At 36.2% G+C, this 26854-nt stretch overlaps 1 protein-coding gene across 1 annotated transcript in view; it reads right to left on the minus strand.

Annotated features, from left to right (window-relative positions):
- The window catches only part of LAMA2 (laminin subunit alpha 2), a 395150-nt gene that overhangs the window by 255679 nt on the left and 112617 nt on the right, over nucleotides 1–26854 (minus strand). The window contains exons 12-15 of the mRNA XM_040449243.1: nucleotides 19032–19143; nucleotides 13364–13417; nucleotides 13045–13158; nucleotides 7741–7868 (exon numbers count right to left, since the gene is read on the minus strand). Coding sequence (XP_040305177.1) covers nucleotides 7741–7868; nucleotides 13045–13158; nucleotides 13364–13417; nucleotides 19032–19143 — 408 coding nt within the window. The remainder of the gene's footprint in view (nucleotides 1–7740; nucleotides 7869–13044; nucleotides 13159–13363; nucleotides 13418–19031; nucleotides 19144–26854) is intronic.

Raw genomic sequence — 26854 nt, forward strand, 5'->3', positions numbered from 1 at the left:
ATACGAAATTTGTTTTGGCAATGGCAGCAAGCAACTTGACACTGATTTTGGCCAAAAAATGAAGCTAACTCTTCTGTGACAGAAAGAGGGAACTGTGAGATCATTGTTGCCTTTAAGTGATTCCAAGATTATGTCATTTAGCACTAGTTGGCTGGCTCTACACCAGCAGAGAGAGTGTTCTGCTTCCTGAATTATCCACTTCATGCCGCGGAAGACACAGGCAATCCAAGAACAGCGGGTATTTTCCACAAATAGGAGGAAGATGAGAAGCTACCAGTGGACTAGATAGTAAGGGTCTGCACATGGAAATAGTCTTTCTTTTCTTTTTTCTTTTCTTTTTAATGTTTCTTTCTTTATTTTGAGAGAGACAGCAAGCAGGCACAGGAGTTGCAGAGAGAGAGAATTCCAAGCAGGCTCCATGCTGTGAGCATGAAGTTCCACGCAGGGCTCGAACCCACGAACCAAGAGATCATGACCTGAGCAGAAACCACGTTGCTGCTCAACTGACTGAGCCACCCAGGTGCCCCTGGAAATAGTCTTTCTTTATATATATATACACACACATATATATGTATATATATATATATTTTAATGTTTATTTATTTTTGAGAGAGAGAGAGAGAGAGAGAGAGACAGAGCATGAGAGGGGGGAGGGAGAGAGAGAGAGAGAGGGAGACACAGAATCCGAAGCAGGCTTCCAGGCTCTGAGCTGTCAGCACAGAGCCTGACGCAGAGCTCAAACATGTGAGCCATGAGTCCATGATCTGAGCCGAAGTCAGATGCTTAACCACTGAGCCAGCCGAGTGCCCTGAAATAGTCTTTCTTAATGGTTGGTTGAATAGATTCTTATATTTATAAGGATCCATTTATAAGTATGTAATATGTGTATGAATATGTGTATATGTATGAATATGTATGTGAATAGATGTGTTTGTGCTAGCATACGAACAGAAAGATACAATTGGCCTTGTTCCAAGAAGAATTTAATTCTACGTATCAAAATATATACATTAAGATAAAATGATGCAATAAAGGTTAAAGAGAAAAAAGCCACTTAAACATAAGATAAAATGAAGGATGTATTTAGAACACAAAATTTGAATCGTAAGGTATGTTTATTTGAAAGTGGCAGTCAGCATATGGCTTTGAGCTTCCTTACAGCTGATGCAAGAGGGAACTGCATTGTCTCTCCGGTCTGTGATGTGATATGAAATAACCACTCCTTTTGCCACTGGCATGAAATCTCCATCATTATAAAATCAGGGCCACAAAATCAGGGCATGCTCTATGTTTGCATACACAATAGGGGAGCAGGACTCCCGCTAACGAACCATAACCTGGAACATTCAGGTCAGGAAAGAGAAACCAGAAGACAAGATGTGTGTGTCAGTGAGGAAGCTACTGCGGAAAGGGCCATGAGAAGACCCCGTCACCACGGGCCATGGAGCAGAGCTTTGAGAGGAAGGGAGAAAAACAAAGGGAAAACTCATTTACTTCATGGGTGTGGTTTGGGCCACATGAAATTCTGAAGTGTCCTTGTAAGGTTTCCTCCTTTCAGGTCAATGATCTCTGTTTTTATTCTTAGGAGAACCATTAAGCAAACACATTTTTCTTTAATAACCTTCAGATAGTATGAAATCTTATTTAATGTCTACAACTGGATTTTGTAATTAGATTTTGGGTTATTCTCTGTGTCTTTGGATGCAATTTTTTTCTTTAACTTGAGTTTCTCATGCAGCCAAATGAGAGACTACGTTCTACCTAGTAAAGCCTTTCGTACTGATAAAGTATGAGAGCAAGTTCTCTGTAAAGTGTCACATTAAGTTGTAGCTGCAATTTAATAACACCTTAGAAGTTTCTGCCAAAATATGTTGATTCGTTTCAATTTTAAGGTATTTAATTACTTGTTAATTAAACCTGCACTTTCTCAACACGTTGTAATCCTGAACATTTGCATTAGCATAACTGTCGCCAAACCCTAGAATCATTTATGATGAACATTTGCAGTTTGTCTAACATGAAGGTTTGTTAATTTTCTTCTCTTTCTTTTTTTTTCTTGCTTCTCTTCAATGTCTTTGTAATTGTTTTGATTTCTTTTTTTTTTAATGAAAAAATGAATTAATTGTTTGAGAGAGAGACAGAGAGCAAGCTGGGGGATGGTTGTAGAGACAGAGAGTGAGACCCAGAACCTGAGGCAGGCTCCAGGTTCCAAGCTGTTAGCACAGAACCTGATGTGGGGCTCGAACTCACGAACTGTGAGATCGTGACCTGAGCTGAAGTCAGATACTTAACCAACTGAGCCACCCAGGTGCCCCAGTAATTGTTTTGATTACAGAAGCACAGAGAGGTGAATCGGAATATATGGATTCTAACACTGGTTCTGCCACAAGCAAGCTGTAATGATCACGATCGAGGCCTTTTAATTTCTCTAGAGTTCAGTTCTTCCTTCTGGTATAAGGGACGAGTAAAATACATCATAACTGCTCATGTAGACATAAAACAATGTGTACAAAAGTGCTCTAGAACATTTAACACACTATAAAATTTCTACATAATGTTGCTAAATATTCCCTTAAATTTACCTCTTGTCTTGGAATATTTATAATTCTCTATTAACTATTAATTTTAACAGCCATAATTCAATATAGTCTTTTCAGTGAGCCCCAAAGTCAGTTCTAGAAGTGTTCCATTCTTTTAAAACTTTGAATTTTAGCATTCCTGATGCATACAAAGAAGTAGCGTTCAAAATGATATGAATTTTATGATATAAATGGTTTCAATAATATTATCTATTCAAACACATTCTAAGTGTTCAAAGGTAGGCATTCATGTGTCTCTTTCATATTATATTTAATTCATAAGCTACATGATGCCAGAAATTAATGAATATAAAACATTTGAAATATTTACACTTTTATTTGCTTCTCTAGAGATAAATTTTACTACCTAGTTACGATCTATAGCTAAAATATATACATCACCAAGATGAGAAGCCTGAGCAAAAGTGGACACTAAGTAGTTGATGAAGTTGATATATATGTATAATTTAAATATTATATGCTTGTCTGTATTCATATATCATAATAATTATACCAATCGATCTCTATCTCCCTACATATTTGATTTATTTAGCAATATTATCTAAGAAATTTGGAGCCAAAATGCTTGTGATCTATAAGATTTATGATCAAGGATTAAATAGATAAATCACCAAAGCAAAACTATCACCAAGCTTTATACTTCTAGATGAAGGTTGCAGCAACCTTTAGCTGAATTTTTTTTTCTGAATAACCTGTGAGAATTTCAATCCCATCTTCTGGCTTATTTGTGAATATTGAATTTATTCATCAGAGTTTTCAAGTCGGATTATAATAGTAATGACGTTTGAAAAATTTTTTTAAATGAAGAGTTTCCCTAACTGTCCCATTATTTAGTGATTTAAAAATAAAACATTTCAGGTTATTAGATTACAATGGATTTTTCTATTCACAATTGCACAGCTAAACTATGTTGATTTTCCAAGCTGTTTTAAATTTAAAAGTCTTTAATTTTTTTTTTTAATGTTTATTTTTGAGGGAGAGAATGGTAGAGTGTGAGCAGGAGAGGGGCAGAGAGAGTAGGAGACACGGAATCTCCAGTGCTGTCAGTGCGGGGCTCAAACCCATGGACTGCAAGATCATGACCTGAGCTGAAGTTGGACACTTAACCAACTGAGCCACCCAAGCACCCCTAAATTTAAGTCTTTATAACTCTAAACACAGAACTAGTATTTTTAAAGTAAGTGGACTATCACTCTCTCCTCTTTCTATTTATAAAAATTCTGTATTTAAAGCTAAAATTTACGACAGGTCTATTCTCAGTTCTACTTCTAATGATAAAATTATTATTTAATAATTTAATAATTATTTAATGTAAGTAAAGGTATCTCAAAAATTGAAGGATCTTTAAATACTTGGTGTCGCTGATGTTACTGAGTTGTCTTTATTATTTTTTTAAGTCAAGATCTGCATAATTATACCAAATTGGAATACACATACTTGAGGAAGTACCATCCTTGTAATGGGGACCCAATCCTTTTGTCACTGATGGATGGTGACACTGACTTTCTTTTTTCTTTCAATAACACAATTAGAACCTATTATTGAAATTAAAGTAGAAGTACAGTAAACAGAGAAGGATGGGCCATGAATGCCTCCTCTGCATTTATAGTAATGTTGGTCAGACTGGAGGATAAACCCATGTCCAATCAATGACATAATTCTCAAAATGTATTAGACTAAGATTCACACTATGCAACCAGTGGCAGCACTGCTGGATTGATAGGTTGGCTAACATGTATGACATTTTGCCTGAGAAGGGGTGCACATAAATGAGTGACCAAAGATAATCCCTCCATTTTCCTCAGTGAAAGTGAGTAATGAGCAGTGAGTTTCTAGTATATTGGATAGTCCAGGAGAATTTCATTCAGCCACAGTGAATGAGCAGGTCCTCTAACCCTTCACAAGTACACCAGTGAGCAAGGATCATGTTATATTACAGCCAACATAGGGACGACTCACCATTGATTATGAAGGAATTTAATTTGTTCTCCTATATTTATTATTTTCTGGTAGATTTCCCTTTTGCCTTTTTCCGCTTCACTGACACTCTTTGGATGCCAAAGGATCTTTAGTTTTGTGTCCACCCAAGCTTGCACCCTAAACTCTGGAAAGGTTTTTATCACTAATACACATTAACCCAACTGGTCATATAATTGTTTTTAATGTTATCACTAAAACTGAATGCAGTGTGATTTTTAAAGAAATCCTCAATGTAGATTGCAGAGGATTGGAAAGTACACTGACTTTAAACTTAAAATTCCAACTCTGATACTTTGTTTTATTAAATGTTTGAGAGAGAGAGAGAGAGAGAGAGAGAGAGAGAGAGAGAGAGAGAGAGAGAGAGAGATTGGGAATGTGCACACGAGCAGCACAGAGGGAGAAAGAGAAAATCTTAAGCAGGCGCTCTGCACTGTCAGCACAGAGCATGACACAGGGCTTGATCCCAGGACCCTGGGATCATGACCTGAGCCAAAATCAAGAGTCAGATGCTTAACCAACTGAGCCACCCAGGAGCCCCTGATACTTTCTTTAATATATGACTCTAAGCAAGTTATTTAATAATAATCAGTACTTGTCTTGGACATAGCATGTCAAATCATTATTTTAAATACTTAGTGTATTTTAATTTACAAAATTCTCACAATCCTATAAGAAAGTCCTATTATCACAACTAATGATGAAATAACTGAGACACAGAGAGTTTAAGTAATGTTGTCTGAGTCACACAGCTAGCATTTAAATCAAGGAAATGTAGTTCCAGAATTGGTTCCATAATGATATTTTCCTACTTGGAGCATTTTTTCTTAATCTCTAAAATGGGACTAATATTTACTTTATTGGAATGTGTAGTGCTATACCTAATTAGTCTGCTTTTATTAAATATTAATGCTTTCTCTTTTTTTATTCCAATGACTAAGGTGTAAAATTCTGAAGGAGGTGGACTGTTGGAGAGAAGGAAGAGGATTTCATGCGGGCTGAAAAGTAGAAATCACAATTCCAATAAGGATTTTAAATTTAATGACAGAATTATTCTCAATGTCTTTAGCTCATAGTATTCATTGACTCTAACAAAAGACTATTTTCATTAGCAGTGTGTTGGATAAGACCTCACTCAAAATATGACCAACTTGATAACACCTTTAGATTAAAAGACTACAGCTGACAGAATTTTTTAAAAATCACTAAAAATTTAAGCTCTTCAGGCATTATCACAACATTTAGAAATAGCTGGAAAGTGCCCAATATAATGTGAACATTATTAAGCATTAAACTTACCTTTAAGAAGTCTCCAAAAAAAATCCCTTTCACTTAAACTTGTAAACTCATTATTTACAATTTTTACTAGTACAAAAACATTGGTTTTGGCTCAATGTAGTATGCCCCCATTAAAATAAAAACAATTTATGATTCAAGGTTTTGCTTAGGTATTTGCTTAAGGAGGGCCACTTGTACAGAATGAGCATTAGAGCAGCTGGAATAGAATATTCCCCTAAAAGGGAAGGGGAAGAGGCAGAAAAAAATATATACTTTTCAAAGTCTTTTCCTGGGGCATCAGGGTGGCTCAGTTGGTAAAGTGTCCGACTCTTGATTTCAGCTCAGGTCATGATCTCAGGGTTCATGGGATGGAGCCCCGCCTCAGCCTCTACTCTGGGCCTGGAGCCTGCTTAGGATTCTCTCTCTCCCTTTCTCTCTGCCCCTCCCCAGCGTGCGCGCTCTCTCTCTCTCTGTGTGTCTCTCTCAAAATAAATAAACACGGGAAAAATGTAAAAAATAAAAGTCTTCTCCAAGATTGCAAGGTTATTTTTCTAGATGAAAGTAGAACATTTTTATTTTTTAATTTTTATTTATTTTTTTAAAGTTTATTTATTTTTGAGAGACAGAGAAAACATATGTGTAAGCAAATTGAGGAGGGGCAGAGAAAGAGGGAGAGAATCCCAAGCAGGCTCTGCGCCCTCAGCATGGAGTCCAACATGGGCCTCAATCTCATGAACTGTAAGATGATGACCTGAGCTGAAATCAAGAGTCAGGCACTTAACCGACTGAGCCACTCAGGTGTCCCATTAGAAAAAATTTTAAACATAAAGAATAAAAACTAGATGACTGGAAAACTGAACCAAGTTTTCATTAAACTTTTAAAATATTTAGTTTATATAAAATAAAGTGCTTATTATCACCCATATTTCAATATTCATATAGTTTAAATATAGTTCTTACTGCTGTAACTATTTTAGAAAGATAAACTGATAGGGGCACCTGGGTGGCTCAGTCGGTGAAGCGCTGACTTCAGCCCATGTCATGATCCTGCACTTTGTGGGTCAAGCCCCACGTCGGGCTCTGTGCTGACAGCTCAGAGCCTGGAGCCTGCTTCAGATTCTGTGTCTCCCTCTCTCTCTGCCCCTCCCCTGCTTGCACTATGTCTCTCTGTCTCGCCAAAATAAAATAAAACATTAAAAAACATATTAAAAAAAGAAAGATAAACTGATATATATCATATGATAATATGATAACCAAAGGATAGGACGGGTGCTTAAAGATCAGCTAGACTGATCTCTTACTTTACCTTTTCTAGGAGTTTGTGACTTGCCCAAGATTCATAAATAAATAGTGTGAGACTGGGATCCAAATGAGCAATATTTGTGTTAGTGATCTTTTGAAAATATATGTATACATTATTTATTTATTTAAAGTAAACTCTATACCCAATGTGGGGCTTGAACTCACAAACCCAAGATCAAGAGTCACCTGCTCTCCCACTGAGCCAGCCAGGCACCCCAGTGTTATTGGCTTTTTTTTATTACAGCATGAAGACATGCGTGCATGTATGTGTGTGTACATGTGGGCATGTATATATATTTGTATAAAATATGTCTGTCCTTTATAGTTGCTTTAGACATTATATTTTAGTTCTATCTCGTACATCAAATCACAGGACTAGAACTCAGATATTAAAAATTCTGTAGAATAAATAGCCACAACTTTAAATATTTTATATCTAGAAAAACTGGTATTACCTTCCAGAGAAAGTCACTGCATTTATTTGTTACTTATTTACGTGTGGTAAGAGAAAGAAACATTTTATATCATAAATGCACTTGCGGAACTGGATGCCCAAATCATTAGAGGTAAGTTTGTGACTCACTTATTGGATGGGATATTGAGTGGACAGGCGCAGGGCTGACAGTCTTCAGAGGTTCCTTTAGTAGGATCACCATAGAAACCAGGAAGACATTTATTGCAGTATGGGCCACCTGTGTGATCCTTACAGTTCTGAGGAAGAAACACACATCAGAGTTTATTATGTTGGTCTCACGCATCAATATATTACCCAAAATTGTTCTACAGAGCTATTAGTCTATTCCCTGCCAGGAAGAATAATTTTCCACATTAAATGGTCAGTTTTACAGCTGGGAAATAGCATTGATAATTAATATGTAGCTTATGAACTACACGCCAGTCTCAGCATATGCATGCTTAACAAAAAACAACTGAAATTCATTATACCTTTTTTTCATTATATAAATCTTATTTCCTTTTTTCTTTACTTTTCGATGTTTTTCATAAGGAAATACATGTGATCATGCATGCATGTGTACATGTGCATAGTCACAGAGTCCTAATAGTATATATCTCATGGAAATCGTAGCTGCTTCTAGGTAAAAGTCCATTGCTCAGCTTAAAATTGGTGATTTAATGAGGATAGTGGCTACTCATACAAATGCTCTGGAACGATGATCCTCTTACCTCAGAGATTAATTTGGACCCCAGTGGCTCTGATGATTGGGACAATGCTCTAATGTATTACATCTGTGAGGGGCCTGCCTGGCTCATATTTAAACAATGAGATTATTGAAACATGTTTAAATGTATTCCGATATATAACGAAACCACAAGGCGCCTAACAATGTCTCCAACATTTTTTATTTTTAATGAAACTGCATTTTTCCTCAAAGTAGTAATGTTTGGTTATGTCCTCTTCAAAGATAAAAAAACCAAAATAAAATAATTTGTATCTTGATTTCTTCATATTAAAGTACACTTATCAACTCAGACTGTGTTCACAAAAGATGAACAATTCAGTGAACCAAACACTGGGATTGTCTATAAATCTTTCAATAGCACAATTTGATAAATTTTAATGCTTTCGCATCATGTAAACCTAACTTCTTCAATAAAATATACCTAATTCCTTTTAAAAAACCATCCAGTATGGATTCATTATGACTGAAATACATTTTTATTTTTACAACTATATGAAATTCTATTTTTCTCATGTTGAAAAGAGTTCATCAGAGCTCAGGGGTGCAAAATCCTTATTTTTATGATCAGTAATTAAATATGTATAAGAAATCGCTAAAATATACACTCATTTTAAAGATAAAGTAAATATTTATCAAATCTGGTTGACTTTTGGAATGGCCAGCCTAACTTAATGAAAGGTCTGAAATATTATATCAGTGTGTGTGTATATATATATATATATATTTTTTTTTAAACGTTTATTTATTTTTGAGACAGAGAGAGAGAGGGAGACACAGAAGGTGAAACACGCTCCAGGCTCTGAGCTGTCAGCACAGAGCCCGATGGAGGGCTCGAACTCACGGACTGCGAGATCATGACCTGAGCCGAATTCAGCCTCTTAACCAACTGATCCACCCAGGCGCCCCTATATCAGTATATTTTTAAAGAAGCTCATTTTAATTACATGTAGTAAATTGATTTAATAGAAACGCAAATAAATATATGGTTTTATTTTATTTCTTTTAAATTTTTAAATGCTTATTTATTTAATTAAACAATTTTAATCTTTATTTTTGAGAGAGAGAGAGAGAGAGAGAGAGAGAGAGAGAGAGAGAAAGAGATACAGATTGCGAGCGGGGGAGGGGCAGAGAGAGAGGGAGACATAGAATCCAAAGCAGGCTCCAGGCTCTGAGCTGTCATCACAGAGCCCCACGCAGGCTCGAACTTACAAACCGCGAGATCATGACCTGAGCCAAAGTCGGACGCTGAACCGACTGAGCCACCCAGGGGCCCCATAAATACATGGTTTTAAACAAAACCTGTTAAATACCTTGGAGAGAGGAATAGATTCTTTATTGAATAGAAGATATGAAATTAAAACCAATCATTTAACACTCTGCATTTCTCACATTCTATAAAATGAGAAGTTCAAGCCTATGAATTATGAAGTTTTCAAGCTCTGAAATCCCATGGCAGTCTCATCAACTACAAGCGAATAGATAATTCTTCAGTTAATCTCGCGATACTTGAAAATAGGTTTTTCTCCAAGGTACTTTAAATTGTCTCTCAAATGCATTTAGCAAGCCTTTCCAAAGAGAGCACAGAGACTACCTTTACTATTAACAGTTGTGCAAACAACAGCATATTAAGATGGAATGTATAAAGCATGGATCATGAAGGAAGGCTTCCCTCTTTGATTTCGTCTTCATACTAATTCCTTTCAAGTCCTCAAATTTAACTAAGGTTGGCTGTTACTAAAAACTTACATTGTTTTTGCAATATTCTTTGCATATTGTCATATTGACATGATCAAGTCATATCTTTCAAAGACTTAGGGGTTTTAAAAATAAGATCAGAAAATTCATCATCTTAACCACGTTTAAAATGGTATTTCTAAAACTCCACTGGGAATCTTGCATAACCTAGACAGGCTGTTTTTCCTTGACTTCTGATCTAAAAGAAAAAGAACATATAGAAGTTGCTTACTTTTACTAATGTCGTATTTCATTTTGTGGAAATCACAACATTAATCTAACACTCAAGTGTTTTTGCAACTGAAACTATAAAACAGCATGAAGCAACAACACAGTGGAAATCAGAACTGAGAACATGAGAGGTGCACTCTGACAGGCTGGTTATTTTTACAGGTGTCCTGCTATAAAGTGATTTCCGAATGTCCATTCATAGCACATTGGACAATAACAGTGAGGAAGGTCAAGGATACAATCTTTCCATGTGGCTTTAAATGTTTCCTGGGTTACTTCAAATGTACTTTGAGTTAAGATGACCTTTTTATATAGACCCACACTATAAAAGAGGTCTGGATTTTGATCTGCTATCAAAAATATATTTCAAGTAATTTCTTTCTTGTTAAAAAAATTTTAAATGTTTATTTACTTTTGAGAGAGAGAGAGAGAGAGACAGTGAGAGTGGGGGGAGGGGCAGAGAGAGAGGGAGACAGAGAGAGACAGAATCTGAAGCAGGCTCCAGGCTCTGAGCTGTCAGCACAGAGCCTGATGTGGGGTTGGAAGTCGCAAACTGTGAGATCACGACCTGAGCCGAAGTTGGACGCTTAACCAACTGAGCCACCCAGGCGCCCCATTTCAGTTAATTTCTAATCATATTTCAAACCAAGCTAACTGAAAAGCAGTTTATCTGTAAATTTCATAAATTCTCTGTGTAATGCTAGCGGAAAAAGCATACATAATTGATAAAGAAGATAAGATGTGGGTTAAGTAAACCTTAAAAATGTCCTTAATGTGTAACATTTAAATATTTTTCTCTTCATGGATCAAATCAGAACCAATATGCTCAAAATGGGATATTAGCACTTAGTTATCAATATCATTTCAGATAAAAGGCATCTGAATGTCTCCAGAAAATATCTTACATGATCCAGTATTAACCAGCTATAATGGAAAATACAGAAAACACCAGATTCTGTTTCTATTGACACGATCTCTGTTGTTTCCCTAAGACTCCTTCTGTTATTTAAAGGTGGATTCCTGTTTTTCTGTCCATAAAACAGAGTCAATAAACTAGGTTTCATCAGTAGAAGTTCTCATATAATCACTGTTTCCTCCCTTCTTCCTCCCCAAATTATGCTGAAAAGATTTTATTCTAAAAATAGGGCTCTCATTCTTATGTCACACAACCAAATGGACCAACAGCATTATCTGATTTAATCATAATGAATTTAACATGAAATATTACTATTAGAAACATTATAAATCTGGTATTATGATATATTTATTTTGTCTTTTCAGGTTTAAAGAAAGCAACTCCATATCAGCTTTGCACTGAATAGTTCCTAGAGCATGTTAGCAAAGTGTTTAAAGGTAACTCAATATTTTTCCCAAGGTACATTTTAAATGACTCATGGTATAATTAAAATGAAAATCGCTTAGTCTTTCTATTCATAAAAATGCCATTGGAAAAATCTACGGATCCACAAATTAAGGCTATCGTGCTTTATACTGCAATGCAATTAAACAAATCTTATATAGAGAAAACAGAAAGAGCATCAATAAGCCTAAATGCCAAATTACATTGAGACAAAGCCCTGAATTTTCATTTTGGGTTTGTCCCAGAAGCTTTTAAGTGGAAGAAAAGGGGGGAAACATTGAGCAAGAGGAAGAAAGAACATTAAGAAATAGAGATAGCAGAGTCTGCCTTAAATTCTACAGGGAATGAGAATATTATATCCTCCTAAATTGGCACTGTTTCAAATTGTGTTTCTGCAGGACTAATGAAATGAGAAGTGTTGTTTCAAGCTTCATGCCATGTCAGAGAATATCAAACTAACATGCCCTTGAGTTCATCAGGATGGTCTATGTGGTGTATATTCTCCAATCTAGAGGCTTCTTAGCAGGTAGAAAGTGCTGGCCTTTGCAGAGAGCTTTTCTTCTCCTTCAAAGTGTGGCTTTCCTTGTAGCTGGAAGAAGCAGCTTTGATGAATATGTGGTGCATATATTTATTATTTTTTAATCTACACATGACATTTATTTTTAAAAAGTTTATTTACTTTGAAAGGGATAAAGAGAGAGCTGGGGAGGGGTAAAAAGAGGGAGAGAGAGAGAATCCCAAGCAGGCGCCACACTGTCAGCATGGAGTCCAATACGGGGCTCAAACTCACAAACTGTGAGATCACGACATGAACCAAAATCTGGAGTTGGACATTTAACCAACTGAGCCACCCAGGTATCCCTACATATGACCCTTTTGTTTTACTTACATGTTGAAATTTTAAAATAAAAATCGTGTAGTATGCCCTCATTTTTTCAATGTGGAAGAAACTGAATTATGTCTATTATAAAAGTTATATTTTATACTTTTCATATCATGGGGATACAAACCATTTTCTGTTATGGAAATACAGCCTATTTTTGGTACATTTATGGAAGGGATTGAAACCACATACATTCAGGGTAGATATGTATCTCAGTCATTAGTTATATTTTATGATGATGTATCTAATTCTAATTGAGGTCTTACACTAATATGGATAAACATCTCCTAATACTTGTTAGTCAGGAAAACCACATATGAAAGAGCATTCTCAGCTTCCAACTCCATTCAATATAAAGATCCCTGTCAAATCACGTCTTGACTCAAGTGTTTGTCCCAGAGGTGGTAATTGACCTGCAGACGTATTGAGCTGATTTCAGCCTTGTCAATCAGCATCCCCAAAGGAGAAAGCACTTACCAGACATTCTCCAGTGATGTCATCACAAGATTCTGCATGGCCAAAGCATTGACATGGTTCACAGATGCCACCCAAAATAGTGCCATTGACTCGTCTGTGCCGAGGCCAACAAGACTGAAAGAAAGATAAGGTTTCAAGTCTCAGGGATTTTTTTTCTTAAGGTTTTGTTTTGTTTTGTTTTGTTTTTTTGTTTGTTTTTTGTTTGTTAAAGGGAAATATTTAGGTAGCAAATTCAGCAAACATGCTCATCAAAGTGTTGCTACTATTGAAACATTGCGACAGAGCTATTCCTCCTGACATTTGGGACTTTTGTACTGACCTTAGCATTATTGGCAGGTATGAGATTAGAGGAAGCATTAGCTTGGTGTCTCTTCTGAAATGGTAAAATAAAGAAGAGATAAAAAGAATTGAAATGTGACAGTCTCAAAGTAAAAAGCACAGACAGGAAAATAGAAGGAAAAGTATTGAAAAAAAAGCAGCAGACATAAAAAGACTTTCAGAGAACCTTAGCCTAAGAGAGCACCTAATATCATCCAAAGGAATGTCGATTTTCTGGAATACATTCCCTCACCCACACAGAACTGCCCTTAATTCTGTCACTTTACAATCATTGGGAAGAAAGGTAGTGTCCCACTCTTACATTTGACCCACATACACAGCTGATGTCTACACATAAAGAGTCCATATCTTTCATTCTCATCCTATTATGTTTTCTCAAACTTGCACATGATTCCTTTGCGATATATTCCCTTGATATTTTATTTTCATTGCATTATTCTACTAGAAGTCTACTTACATTCATCATTCCTTTTAAAAGTGTGGAACACTTCGTTATACAAAAATGGAATTCTGATTAAAAACATTCAGGCCTTAGAAGAACTTTATGTCACCATCAGCTCTAGGTTCACTGTCACTCTTAATTAAGTTTCCCTTCCATGGGGGTTACTACAAACTGTATGGGATGCACAACTGGTGGGGGGGGAGGGCAAACACTGCTGCCCTCTGGAAGCTTGTGTTCTCTCTCAAGTTCTAATTTCATTTTGTGGGTGATTTATTGTATTTCTGGCTGGCTTACTACAACGTAATATATCATGAAAAGGCCTTTTTTCCAGTTGAAAATGGAAACAAGAGAGAAACCACTGAAGTAATAAAGTTTATAGAATTGTGTTGTGTACTGCTAGAAATGTTCATTCTGCCTCAGGGTGTGAAGGTTCTTAAATCTGAACATCAATAACAAACACATAAAAAAGGGTCTGCTGATACTTCACATCTGAAAGGAAAGCAAAAATGACTTTCCTCTTAATTTGGGCAGTACAAGAAAGGTGTTGATTTTTTTGCCCCTTTCTAATAATTTCTCCTCATTAAATTTTTTGCCACCTTAGATTCAGTATAGAAGAGATTTCCTTCTCCAATACGTATTTTTAAAAACTGGTGAAGTCATATACCCAGAAGAGGGTAGAAACCAAGGGTGTTGATAACAGAGAGAGAACTGACTTACTGTTTTCAGGACAAATATTCATAGAATTGTCATTAATGAGCTTTTTTTCTTTTAATACTCTGCAAATGTCCTACTCATACCACAGCCTCATCAAATCTGTAAGTATCAGCGATATCTCCATTTGCCATATTCTTTTCTGGAACAGTGGAGCGGGGCATGCAGAATTCTTCCTCTCCTGAGAGAAGTCACTACACTCATAATCCGCATTCCATTATCTGTTATCTTTCCAATACTCTTTCTCTGGGCTCTACCAGTAATACCTTCCTTTTCCACTGGATCATTACTATCAGCTCAAAAATATGATTTGCTATCCCCATTAGAAGTTAACAAATATGACAAAATTACTTCCTTAATATCTCAGAGCTTTCCAGTTACCTACCTGTTTTTCTTTCTCAGTAAAACTACTCTAAAAAGTCTTCTCTTCTTCACTTCCCTCTCATGCTTCATTCCATTCTACTCTGTCTTGTGCCATCACCACTCAATTACAACTGACCTTGGCTATGCCACCACATTCCAGGTAACCAAAGCTGGTAGACCATTCTGTGACTGCATTTTATCTGACTTCTCATCAACATGTGGCTTAGTTGACTCCTCTCTCCCTCAAATGCCCTCTGCTCTCAATTTCCATGCCATCACAACTCCATGTTTCCACATTAGCTTTTTGCTTTCTCCTCTGCTTTGACCCAACTTCTCATTGCCAAGAACTCCTAGGGGCTTGATCGCTTTCCTCCTTCTCTTCACACTGTCTCCTAGGTAATTTTATTCAGCCCCATAGTTGATGATCTCTTCCAAATGCTTATCTGTAGACCAGACGGATATTCCAGGTTCAGGACCTGCATATTCAACTGTAAAGTTGACATCTAGTTTACACTTTTCACACCTAATATTTCTAAAATGGATTGTTGATTCCATCTTCTGCCCACTGCTAATCCTCCCCAGTCTTCCTCAGCTTAGTAAATGGCTTTGCATACAATTGCTCCAACTGGTGATCTATGACTCATTTCTTTCTTTTTTTTAAGTTTTATATATTTATTTTGAGAAGAAGACAGAGAGTGAGCATGATCAGGGGAGGGAGGGAGGGAGGGAGGGAGGGAGAGGGAGAGAGAGAGAGAGAGAGAGAGAGAGAGAGAGAGAATCCCAGGCAGGCTCTGCACTGTCAGTGCAGTGCCCAATGTGGGGTTCGACCCCACGAACCATGAGATCATGACCCAAGTTGAAATCAGGAGTCAGACGCTTAACTGACTGAGCCACCCAGGCACCTCTATGACTCATTCTTAAATTCCTTACTTCTTTAAACTCTGCTCTGGTATGTAATCTACACTAAATCCTATTGGTTATACTATCAAAATAGAGAGTAAACCCATATCTTTTTACATCCCCTGCCATTATCCTAACATAAACCATAATAGTGTCTCCTACCACAGTAGCCTATGAGCCACTCTTCCTCTTATTCTTGCCTTCCTATATTATGTTCTTCACTCTGTAGCCATAAAGAGTTTTTTGAATAAGAAAACTAAGATCGGGGCGCCTGGGTGGCGCAGTCAGTTAAACGTCCGACTTCAGCCAGGTCACAATCTCGCGGTCCGTGAGTTCGAGCCCCGCGTCGGGCTCTGGGCTGATGGCTCAGAGCCTGGAGCCTGTTTCCAGTTCTGTGTCTCCCTCTCTCTCTGCCCCTCGCCCGTTCATGCTCTGTCTCTCTCTGTCCCAAAAATAAATAAATAAACGTTGAAAAAAAAATAAAAATAAAAATAAAAAAGAAAACTAAGATCAAGGCACTACCCTCCTTAAAGTATTCTAATGATTTTCTATTATGCTTAGGATAGAATCCCAAATTATTATAATACATACAAAGCTCTGGATGGTTTGGCTCCTCCAGTCACATCATGTACTATTCTCTCCCTTGCTTACTATGTTCTAGTTGTCCTTGCCCTCTTTCAGGTCCTTGCAGACTCCAAGCTCCTTTCCACTTCCTCCTAAGCCACTTCCAGCTTTCTCTGCGTAGCTGACCCTTCTCACTCTTCAACACCCAGTTTAGATGCTACCACTTCAGCCTTTCCCGAAACCTTTTATAAAGTAGTCCCTCTTATCTATTCTTCCTGTGCCCATTCTTAGTAGCTGTATCGAGACACCTTGTTCATTTTCTTCATGACATTTATTACATGTATTTAAATATGTTCTCCAGCATACTGTCTAGCCTACAACCAAATGTAATGTCCTTGAGGGTAGGGACTATACCTGTGTTGTTGATCACCTAATCAGCCATGCCAAGGGTCTTGATTGTGTCAAAATGCATGATTATCAACATCTATTAGCTAAACAAAAGTATGAACACTCCTATGAGGTGGTTAATTTTATTTTGATCATATAGAAAGAAGCAAAAACTGAGATTTGAATTAAAACACATTTTTTCAGTACCAGATGTTGCTTACACTTCTTCACCTGTCCCACTTGTGAAGTGAAATGAATTATGATGGTATTAAGAGTGTAAGAAAAATTGGAAAGATAAACTGCAGAGGTATTTATAAGAAGTCAGGTAGAAATGAAGAAAAAAAAAAGGTTTGAATCAACACTGTGGCCCCAAATAGAGTAAAAGAGAATATTATAGTGAGTGGTTTGACCTGGTTTTTGGCAACCTAGCATAAAGACATTCTGGTCTTTGTAGGTTACTCAGCATTGCAGAGGTCTGTGCATAATAGGGATAGCAAAGCTGATGTGACTGGCCTTATGAACTCAGTAAAAAGCAGATGAAATCAGGAAAGGACAGGAATGAATGCGAGCAAGTCTAAACATCTGATGTTTTGTTTGCATTCTTTCATACTCGTGTGCTTCTCTCTTCCCACCTAATTGTTACCATTATTTACCTTCCAATTTGAGGTTTTTCCACTGCAGGATACTTTCAGTGACACCTGTCTCTGCTCACCTCTTTGAATGATTATTGCACTTATGTTCTGTACCACTCACCCATCCCTTAATTATATAGTGCTGTGATCCAATTTTTCATAGGTATTTGTTCTGTCTCCCTAAACAGATTGTTAGCTCTTTAAGGATGGGGATTTTGATGTAATCTTCTTGATAATCCCTTCAGCACCTAGTGCAGAATTTACCAAAGATTCACAATAAATATTTTTGAAGAAATGAAAGAAGAAACAAAAAACCTAGCCAACTGAGCAATTCTGATATTTAATTTTGTATCGACGGGTATTTGGAACTTCCATAAAGATGATGAAGAGTACTAGGGAAAACAAATGTGGGGGTAAATGGTAAAACAAGCATAGAATCAAGGTGTTCATTCTTCCAATTGAAATAGGAACTTAAGGGTTCAAAGACAGCTTTCTTGTTTGAAATAAAAACTGCTGGGCTCTTCATAAAGTATGTGCTTCATCAAATACAGCATGTATTTTATATGTAAAAATCAAATTAATGTTGACAGAGCTAATTTATTGCCACAATTATTTTTCTCTTCTTGAGATGAATTTTGGAAAAGCAAGGACATCAATGAATTTCATTTCATTTTATTTCTAGATAGGTGAATCTGAGCCTGGCTAAAGAAAACACATTTGTCATGAAGATGACTCTGAATCCTATGTATCTTCTAAAAGCATGCATTATTTCAGAGTACAACAGAGCTGACGAAGCAATGCCCAGAGTATTTCTATAAATGGCATAATGGGATAGTGTGCTGAAGTAGAACATCTTGGTACACTCAAACTATTCCTTAAAGGCACCATTTTTAAAGAATTTAAGCTCCTATTTATCTGCAAGCCATGTCCTCTATCAGGAAAATTGTGTTTACGTTATATGACTGGGTTTCAAGTGAAACCAATTTCAAACCACCTAAGAAAAAGTACGTAGAAGTAAATAAAAGTTATTACCTTAAAACGACACACTGTGGTATTAAGTAAGAAATGTTAATCTTATTAGAAATCTAGAATACTGGGGTAACAAGGAATATCTCAAATAAATGAATCAAAGGCATGTAGGGAATTTTCCAGATCACGGTATTTCTTCCTTGTATTATATCTTGATGTTTTAAAGATTCTATCCTTCAGAGGCTTGCGGTTTGGCATTCTTAGAAATAAAGCAGAGCAAGAGTATGGTACATAAGATTAGAAACTAGAGGGAAAGGGGAAAACAGTGCTAATTCCTGGTAAGCGCTGAGGTAGAAATGAAAGGAAATTATTTTGAAATATTAAATATTACTCTGCTATCATTCATCTTATTTTATCAACCAATGAAATAGGAAATAAACACTTAGGGAAACCTCAGATTTTCATCGGTAGCAAGGTAAAATATCCAAAAGAGAAACATAACTTCAAGATGACGGAATATGAGCGGTGCTCTATTAGAAAGCCATGATTTGGGGCACTCAAGCATCTTCTTTAAGTAAAACGCTATCATTTATTTGCGCCATCATTGATGGAGGACGGTTTGCTGAAAGCAACGTTGAAGGAACTTGGGAGGCGCCAAGGATTTATTCTTGCAAACTTGCCTCACAAGAGGAGCCAGAATACCCAGGTGGACACTGGCAAATCTCCACAGCGGTTGCAATGGTTCCATCAGTAGGATAGGGGACTGCGGATTCAAGGCCAACAGAGCCCAGCCTGCAGTGGAAAGAAAAAGAGATGGTGACTAGGTAAACCAACTCTTAGGTACTATAGAGTTTGAGGAATAGTAATCAGGTTGGTAATATAGGTAAACTCTTTGTGGTGAGAGGGAAGGCTAACGAATATCTACAACTTGAAGCCCTGCTCATTCCTTCTATTAGGTAAAATATGTCCAGGTGCTCACAACCATGACCACATCAAATGCTGAAAAGATATGAGAATATTCTTGCCCAGTTCTTGGGTTTTGGCTATTTGTTTCGATTTCATTATTATTATTATTATTATTATTATTATTATTAATTTTTGGAGATAGTTTAAAATAATGTAGTTGAAGGTATTTTTAAAACAGAAAACATCACATGACTGACTCATTTTAACGTTAAACTAGAAAATCAAAGAAGGCAATATTAATATCCAGCTCAAGCTTTTAAATTGAAAGGAAAGATGAAAGCAAAAAGAGAGAAGAAGGAAGGAAGGAAGGAAGCAAAGAAGGAAGGAAAGAGAGAAACAGAAAAAGAGAGAAAGAAAGAAAAAAGTGATTTTCATTTCTTCTCATCAGAAACAAATCTGCACATTGGGAGGTAAAAGTGAGACTTTTTCAAATACTCAGTTGAATTAGAACTATTTTCTTAATTTGTTTTGACCTGAATTAAATGCATTGTTCTATGTATCCATGGGTTTCATTTTATTAGTACTTCTGTACAATCTGGTGATTTTAGCAGAGTGATTTGGTGTCACTCATTATTTTGGGGAAAAGCTGGTTTGTCTAAACTGAAAACACTGTTAATGTAAGTGGTATATGTGTATATTATGTGTATGTGTGTGTGTGTGTATTTCCTATATATTTACATATTTTCTATATATATATTTCCTTCCAAAATATGCAAACTTAATATGAATTAATAATTTAAATAAACATTGGTGTCTTATTGGATTTTTCAATTTTTTTTAAAAAAGGAAATTTTAAAAGCTTTAAAACCTTTTTCACTCCCACTTTACTAATCCTAGACACTTGATAGTACCTTGCATGTGTATGACCTCATACATAATCAAAAAGTTGAAAAGAGAAACCAAAGCAATTGGGTGGGATCATCTTAGGGGCTGTGTGCTAACCAGCATCTTCTAAAGACAAGCCATTTATCTTTAGCTACAGAGTAGTTCATCCACAACCATTTCTTGAATGATTTCTTCTCTGGGAGAACAGTCTGGACAACCTAGTAAAAGGTCCTAAACTGGTAAGTGTTAAAAATCACTCTTTCATAGTGTTTAGGTTACATAGAGATTTTCAGAGAAATCTCTAAGTTGTCATTTTTTCCACCACCAAATCAACCTGTATACGATGTATAAGTGGAGATATTTTCATTTTTTAAATTGGGGTGAAGTTCACATAACATAAAAGTAACCATTTTAACGTGTTCATTTAGTACATTAACAAGGTTGTGCAACTACAACCTTTATTTGGTTCCAAGCATTATCGTCAGCCCATGTGAAAACCCTGTACCTATTAAGCAGTCACTGCCTATTCTGGCCTTATTTAGCCTCTGGTAAATCATGAATCTGCTTTCTATGGATTTATCATGGATAATTCTGGATATTTCACATAAATGGAATCATATAATCAGACCTTTTGTGTCTGGCTTCTGTTAGTATAATGTTTTCAAAGTTCATCCATGTTGTAGCATGTATCAGTATATCCTTGTTATGACTGAGTAATATTCTACTGTATGAATATATCACAACATAGAGTTTGAAAGACAGTAATTGCTTGTGTCAACATGAGCTTATGAGCAACTTCTCACAAAGACTTTGTTGTGTTGTCTATATACCTAGCCAGATCATCTCAATACAAGCTCAACACACTTTCGTCGGATGGATGAATGGATGGATAGATGGATAGTAGGTATATGGATAGATGGATAGATGAATGAATGGATACAAAACTACATATAAACAAACATACATGTATTAATAGATGAGTGGATAGGTAAATGAACAGGTGAATGGAACATAGTTATATTTTAGACAATGACTAACATACTCCCAGATAAATGCTAAAATAAAGCCTAGTATCCACATTCAGATGAATAAAGTCAGATAAGCAGGAGACAAATTACTTGTTTGATCAGATAAATAAATAAATAAATAAATAAATAAATAAATAAATAAATAAATAAATAGAAAGCTATTAGAGTTAGAACTTGAGGTCAGAACTCATCTGAATTAATTGTGACATCTTACTGTCTGCACTTAATGAACTGTCCCAAGATTAACTTATCTTTCTGATCACTTTGCTTTCAGAATTAGATGATTTCATGATTGCTATACTAGTTGGTTATCTTATAAAAGACTGTCACAATTTACTAAACAGTAGACTGGTCAATTGTGTAGACAGTCCCCGGATTTTTAATATAAAATTGAGTATTGGAATGTTTCAAAATAGAAAAATAAGTAATTGACTACTTTAAGGAACAATTTAAAATATAACAAAACAAAAACAAAAATATTTTCTATGAATTGCCAAATTTCATTTGTCTTTACAACAACAGATGTTCCTTTCCTTAATCTGTGTAACCATTTTGAGCAGTAAGAAATTTCAACATTCAAAAATCTTTCCCAGCAATATTCCACATTAGCATTCACTGAGCAGACCCAATGTTCATCAGGTTCTGCTGTTGGTAAATGGGATTTTAATGTGTTTAACGGTTTTAAGTATTACTCATAAAGAAGGCTGCAGTTTTTTTTTTCCCCTTCAATACGGACATTTTCTTTTCTTGATACGAGGCTGCATTCTTTTAAATATATAAAGGTAGTGGTAATAAAGTACTAAATTTTAGAAATGCATGAACTATCAAAGATTTGTCAACTAAATCACATGTTTTAGCTGGCTATTTCCTCTTATTTTTGTGACTTGGAAATACAGATAAGATGATGAAGAGAAAAGACATAATTGTGTAAGGTAGTATTGAAAATATTAGAATCATATGAGAAACATTGTCCTGGTACGGACTTAAAGATTGTCCTCAATACTTTTGTTTCATTATATTTCTACCAGAGTTAGATAGGTTAAGCTTTACTAAAATAATAATAACAATAACACATAAATTATCCTTAGAAACAATAAGAACTTTGATCATAAAACTTTTATATAATTATTTTTTCTATCCATCTTTTTTTTTTCTATTGAAAGCATCCACTTAATTCTACTTAAACCAATGTTGCTTTGGATCAGCCACCATAGATGAAGAGTTTATTGCTATTCAGTTGCTTTGTTCTATTTCGTTCTGTCAAAACTCAGAACTTCCTGCAGTCTCTACCTTGTGGAAGTCCCACCATGTTAGGGGGGACTGATACCTTTTATTCCACTCCTAAAAAGGCAAAGCATCATTTAGTGGCCCAGGCAATGTCTGAGTGGTTCATCTGAGAAAGAACTAGATGTTTTCATCAATCGCTTTTTAATCCCCCATCAAGTAAGGGAAATAACTGAAAGAATCGGATACTATTTCAGCCATTCATAAACATTATATTAAATGCTAATAGGATCATTTATCTCTTCCTTCTTAGACCTACCAGTATGTACTGTGCACATTTCTAATGCATTATTTATTACACTACCGTAAATGTATGTGTCTGCCTTCCATCCTCGACTATGCCTTTTTTTAATTCAATGATCATTTATCCATTAGCGCATTCTTTTTGCTTAGCCTAGAACTACCACATCATAATAATTACTACTTACTAAGTGTCTGCTATCTTCTGTGTACTGTAATGGGGGCTTGACAGACATCTCATTTAACTCTGAGTGAACACAATGCATAATCACGTTATTGTCTACATTTACAAGTGAAGAACCTATGACTCAGAGAAGTGCTGTGTCCAATATAATACAGTTCGCAAACAGTGCAGCACAGATTCAAACCCAAGCATGACTACAAAATCAACGATCATCTTGTTACCCTACACTGCCTCCCAACATACTGCTAGATAGCATGGCTAATGTTTTTGGTACATCATTTTCTCACATAGCATTCAATCTTAAAATTTAGATAGTGTTTCTGCCATTTCGCAGAAGAGGAAACTGAGACTTAGAAAAGTATACATGAAAGGCAATAAATGCTGGCAGACTGAATGAATCCAATATTTACAGAATTTATTTGGCAGGTAGTCAAAGATAATGTGGAGGAAACATATGTGGGTTTAAACCTCTTATGAAGAGCCCAATGCCTAGTGAGTTGCATAAGTCTTTTAAGTTTTACAGGCCTTTTCAGTATAATTTCTTCAAAACATGGTTATCTGTACCATTAATTTCCAAAGACAGATGCATGGTATGCATCTACCAACAATGTTACTATAATCATCAAGATACTCCTTTATTTATAAGGGTTTTACTAGATTATTACATAAATTCTATGTAATATTTTTGATACATCCCCCCAACACATATTTACTCGAAAAAGTCATATGAACATGTCTTGCCTTGAAATGATTCTGTGTTCCTTTTTAAGCAATAAAGACACATGGGGTGTATCAGGATAAAGTCATGATGAGGGCTCAAATTCTTAATGGCTTAACAGACAACAAAATGTTTACTCATGTAAAAATCCTTCACAGGTCTGGGTGACTGTTCAGGGCAATGTTTCAGGCTATTTGTATCTTCTTGTAGGTTGATAAGCTCCAGAAAGCCTCATGCTGGCATTTCGGTGCTTTGTGTGTGTGTGTGTGTGTGTGTGTGTGTGTGTGTGCGCGCGCGCATGTGTGTGTGTGTGTGTGTGTGTGTGTGTGTGTGTGAGAGCATGTGCATGCATGTAGGGGAATTATAATCACTTCTATTCACATTTTACTGGCTAAACCAAGTCATATGACCACATCTATTGTCAAAGGTTAGGGAAATGTAATATACAAAAGGGGAAGTTTGGATCTAGGTATTTTCCCAAAGAAAATAAAAACACTAATTCAAAAAGATATATGCACCCCTATGTTTATTGCAGCATTATTTACAACAGCCAACACGGGCAAACAGCCTAGTGTCTAACAATAGATGAATGAATAAAAAAGATATGGTATATATAGACAATGGAATACTACTCAGCCATAAAAAAGAATGAGATCTTGCCATTTGTGATAACATGGAAGAACCTAGAGGGTATTATGCTAAGTGAAATAAGTCAGACAGAGAACGATAAATACCAAATAACTTCACTTATACGTGGAACCTGTAACATAAAGCAAATGGACAAACAAATAAACAACAGCAAAGATAGAAACTGGCTCATAAATATAGAGGACAAATAGGTGATTCCCAGAGTGGAGGTGACCAGGGGATAGGCAAAACAAGTGAAGGGAATTAAGAGGTACAAACTTCCAGTTACAAAATAAATTAGTCATGGGGATGAAAGTACAGCAGCAGAAATATGCTCATTAATATTGTGACAGCTGTATGATGAGAGATGATACACATATTGAGGTCAGCATTTTGTTATGTATATAATTGTCAAATTACTATGTTTTACAGTGAAACTAATAATAATATATGTCAACTAACTTCAATAAGGATTTTAAAAATAATTAAAAATAAAATAAATAAATAAAATAAAATAAAATAAAATAAAATAAAATAAAATAAAAAAGGATGAGATCAGAGATTGATGAAAGATACTAACGTCTGCTACAAGGTAAAAGAAAACAATTTTTTGCAGAGTTTTATGCTGAATAAACGTTTAAGAAGAGCTGAATAGACTCCTTGCTTGAATTAAATATCAAGAGTGCTACTAAAACTAGGGTTTGGGGAATTTAAAGGAGAAAGATGTATGATTTGGTTAAGTTGATTTCTCTTACATTTCTAAAAGAAGGCTGAAATTTTTCTATTTTTATATTCATCTTACCAATGTGGGCAAATGAGAAAGAAATCAATTAATTTTATTGCATTAACATCTCATCATTCTGGAAAAGAATGACAGCAAACACTGTCACAATTTTGGAATTATCACTATGTGCTTTATCCTAGATGGTCTCCAAAGTCTTAACAGTACTTGGTAGAAAATGTTATTGCTTGCAGTGACCGAGGTTGGATAGAAATGCTTCCGATTTCTCTGCCTATTTGCCATTAGCAAAATGCTTTTGCAGCCCTCTAATTCTATTCTCACGGTGACCTTTTGAAGCTGGCAAGGCAATTGTCCTTCTCTGTATTTCACAGACAGGGTGATTGAAATTCAGAGAGGTCAAAGCTACACTTATGTTTACAACTATTAAATAGCTGACTTGAAAACAGAAGTCAAAATCCTGACCCGCAGGCTAGTTCTCCTTCAACTATTCCTCTCCATCTCACCACAGAGCTGGAGGAAGCCAAGTCCATGAAGTGCACATGCTGAGAACCACCACGTAAGTAAATCTTCCTTAAATACACCTAAACACGAATTTTTGTTGAGACAGCCTCCGTTTACTTGTGCTTACACACAAACTGGATACCAAGTCAGAAGCGTACTGTGTAAGACAAGCTGAAATCGATTCAAGTGATGTTTTACAAATGTGACTCAATCCACTGGTAGATCAGAAATAAATACGATAATGGGGCGCCTGGGTGGCGCAGTCGGTTAAGCGTCCGACTTCAGCCAGGTCACGATCTCGCGGTCCGTGAGTTCGAGCCCCGCGTCAGGCTCTGGGCTGATGGCTCAGAGCCTGGAGCCTGTTTCCGATTCTGTGTCTCCCTCTCTCTCTGCCCCTCCCCCGTTCATGCTCTGTCTCTCTCTGTCCCAAAAATAAATAAACGTTGAAAAAAAAAATTAAAAAAAAAAAAAAAGAAAGAAATACGATAAAACAAGTTCAGTGAGTCAGGATTTAGGCTGACTTTCTGCTTACCTGAAGGGGGTAGGAGTTTCAGATCTGCCATTGCCTTTTCCTTCTTGAACCATAGTGCTTTAGGGAATGTAGGCTGCAGAAGGCAGCCACCTACTTGGATTAGCTCCCGTGTCGGTTCACATAACCTTGCTCTGTGAACACGTCACTCGTACACGGGAAAAGTTCAGAAGGCTTCAAAAGAAACTGATGATTTTGACGGGTAGACACTGAACTTATCTGACATAAATCAGGGGGAAATGCCTTTGGATTAACTAGTCTGAGAAGCAATGCTGACAAAAATAAATAAACCCCCTAGCCACTTTTTGTCAATTTGGTTGTCATTCATATCGAAAGCCAGAGGACTCATCTCTCTGTACTGTTTAAACATCATGACAATCTCTATTTACTAAACGGGAGAAAAGATAATTAATTCCTAAGTGCTGCTTCACATCTTCATGGCATTTTAACCCAGCTCCTAACAGAATTGCCTATGCAAAAGAGGTACGCTGTTTGACAATGGTTCTGTTTATGAATCTGTAGCGTCCCCCTTTGGGAGATGGTAATGATGATTACACTTAGTTGAAATGGTACAAGTGAAAGACAAACTAGGCTGCACAAGCAAATGATGGGGGTGGAGGATCATCAGCATTAAAAACAAAACAGCAACAACAGCAACAACAAACAAACAAACAAAAAACCCACCTCTTGTAGATACACCAGTACTGGAGACAATGCTTTGATTCTGAGTATGTCACAGAGTCAAGTTTTGGGTCATATTTCTTCATCTAACTTAATCTCAATTAGGGGAAAGTTACCATGCTACCTTGTGCTTATTATTAGGACATAAAAGGGAAAGCGGGGGGGGGGGGGGGGGGGA

Source organism: Herpailurus yagouaroundi, unplaced genomic scaffold (assembly GCF_014898765.1).
Source record: "Herpailurus yagouaroundi ecotype Mexico unplaced genomic scaffold, PumYag 198, whole genome shotgun sequence".
Taxonomy (NCBI): Eukaryota; Metazoa; Chordata; class Mammalia; order Carnivora; family Felidae; genus Herpailurus; species Herpailurus yagouaroundi.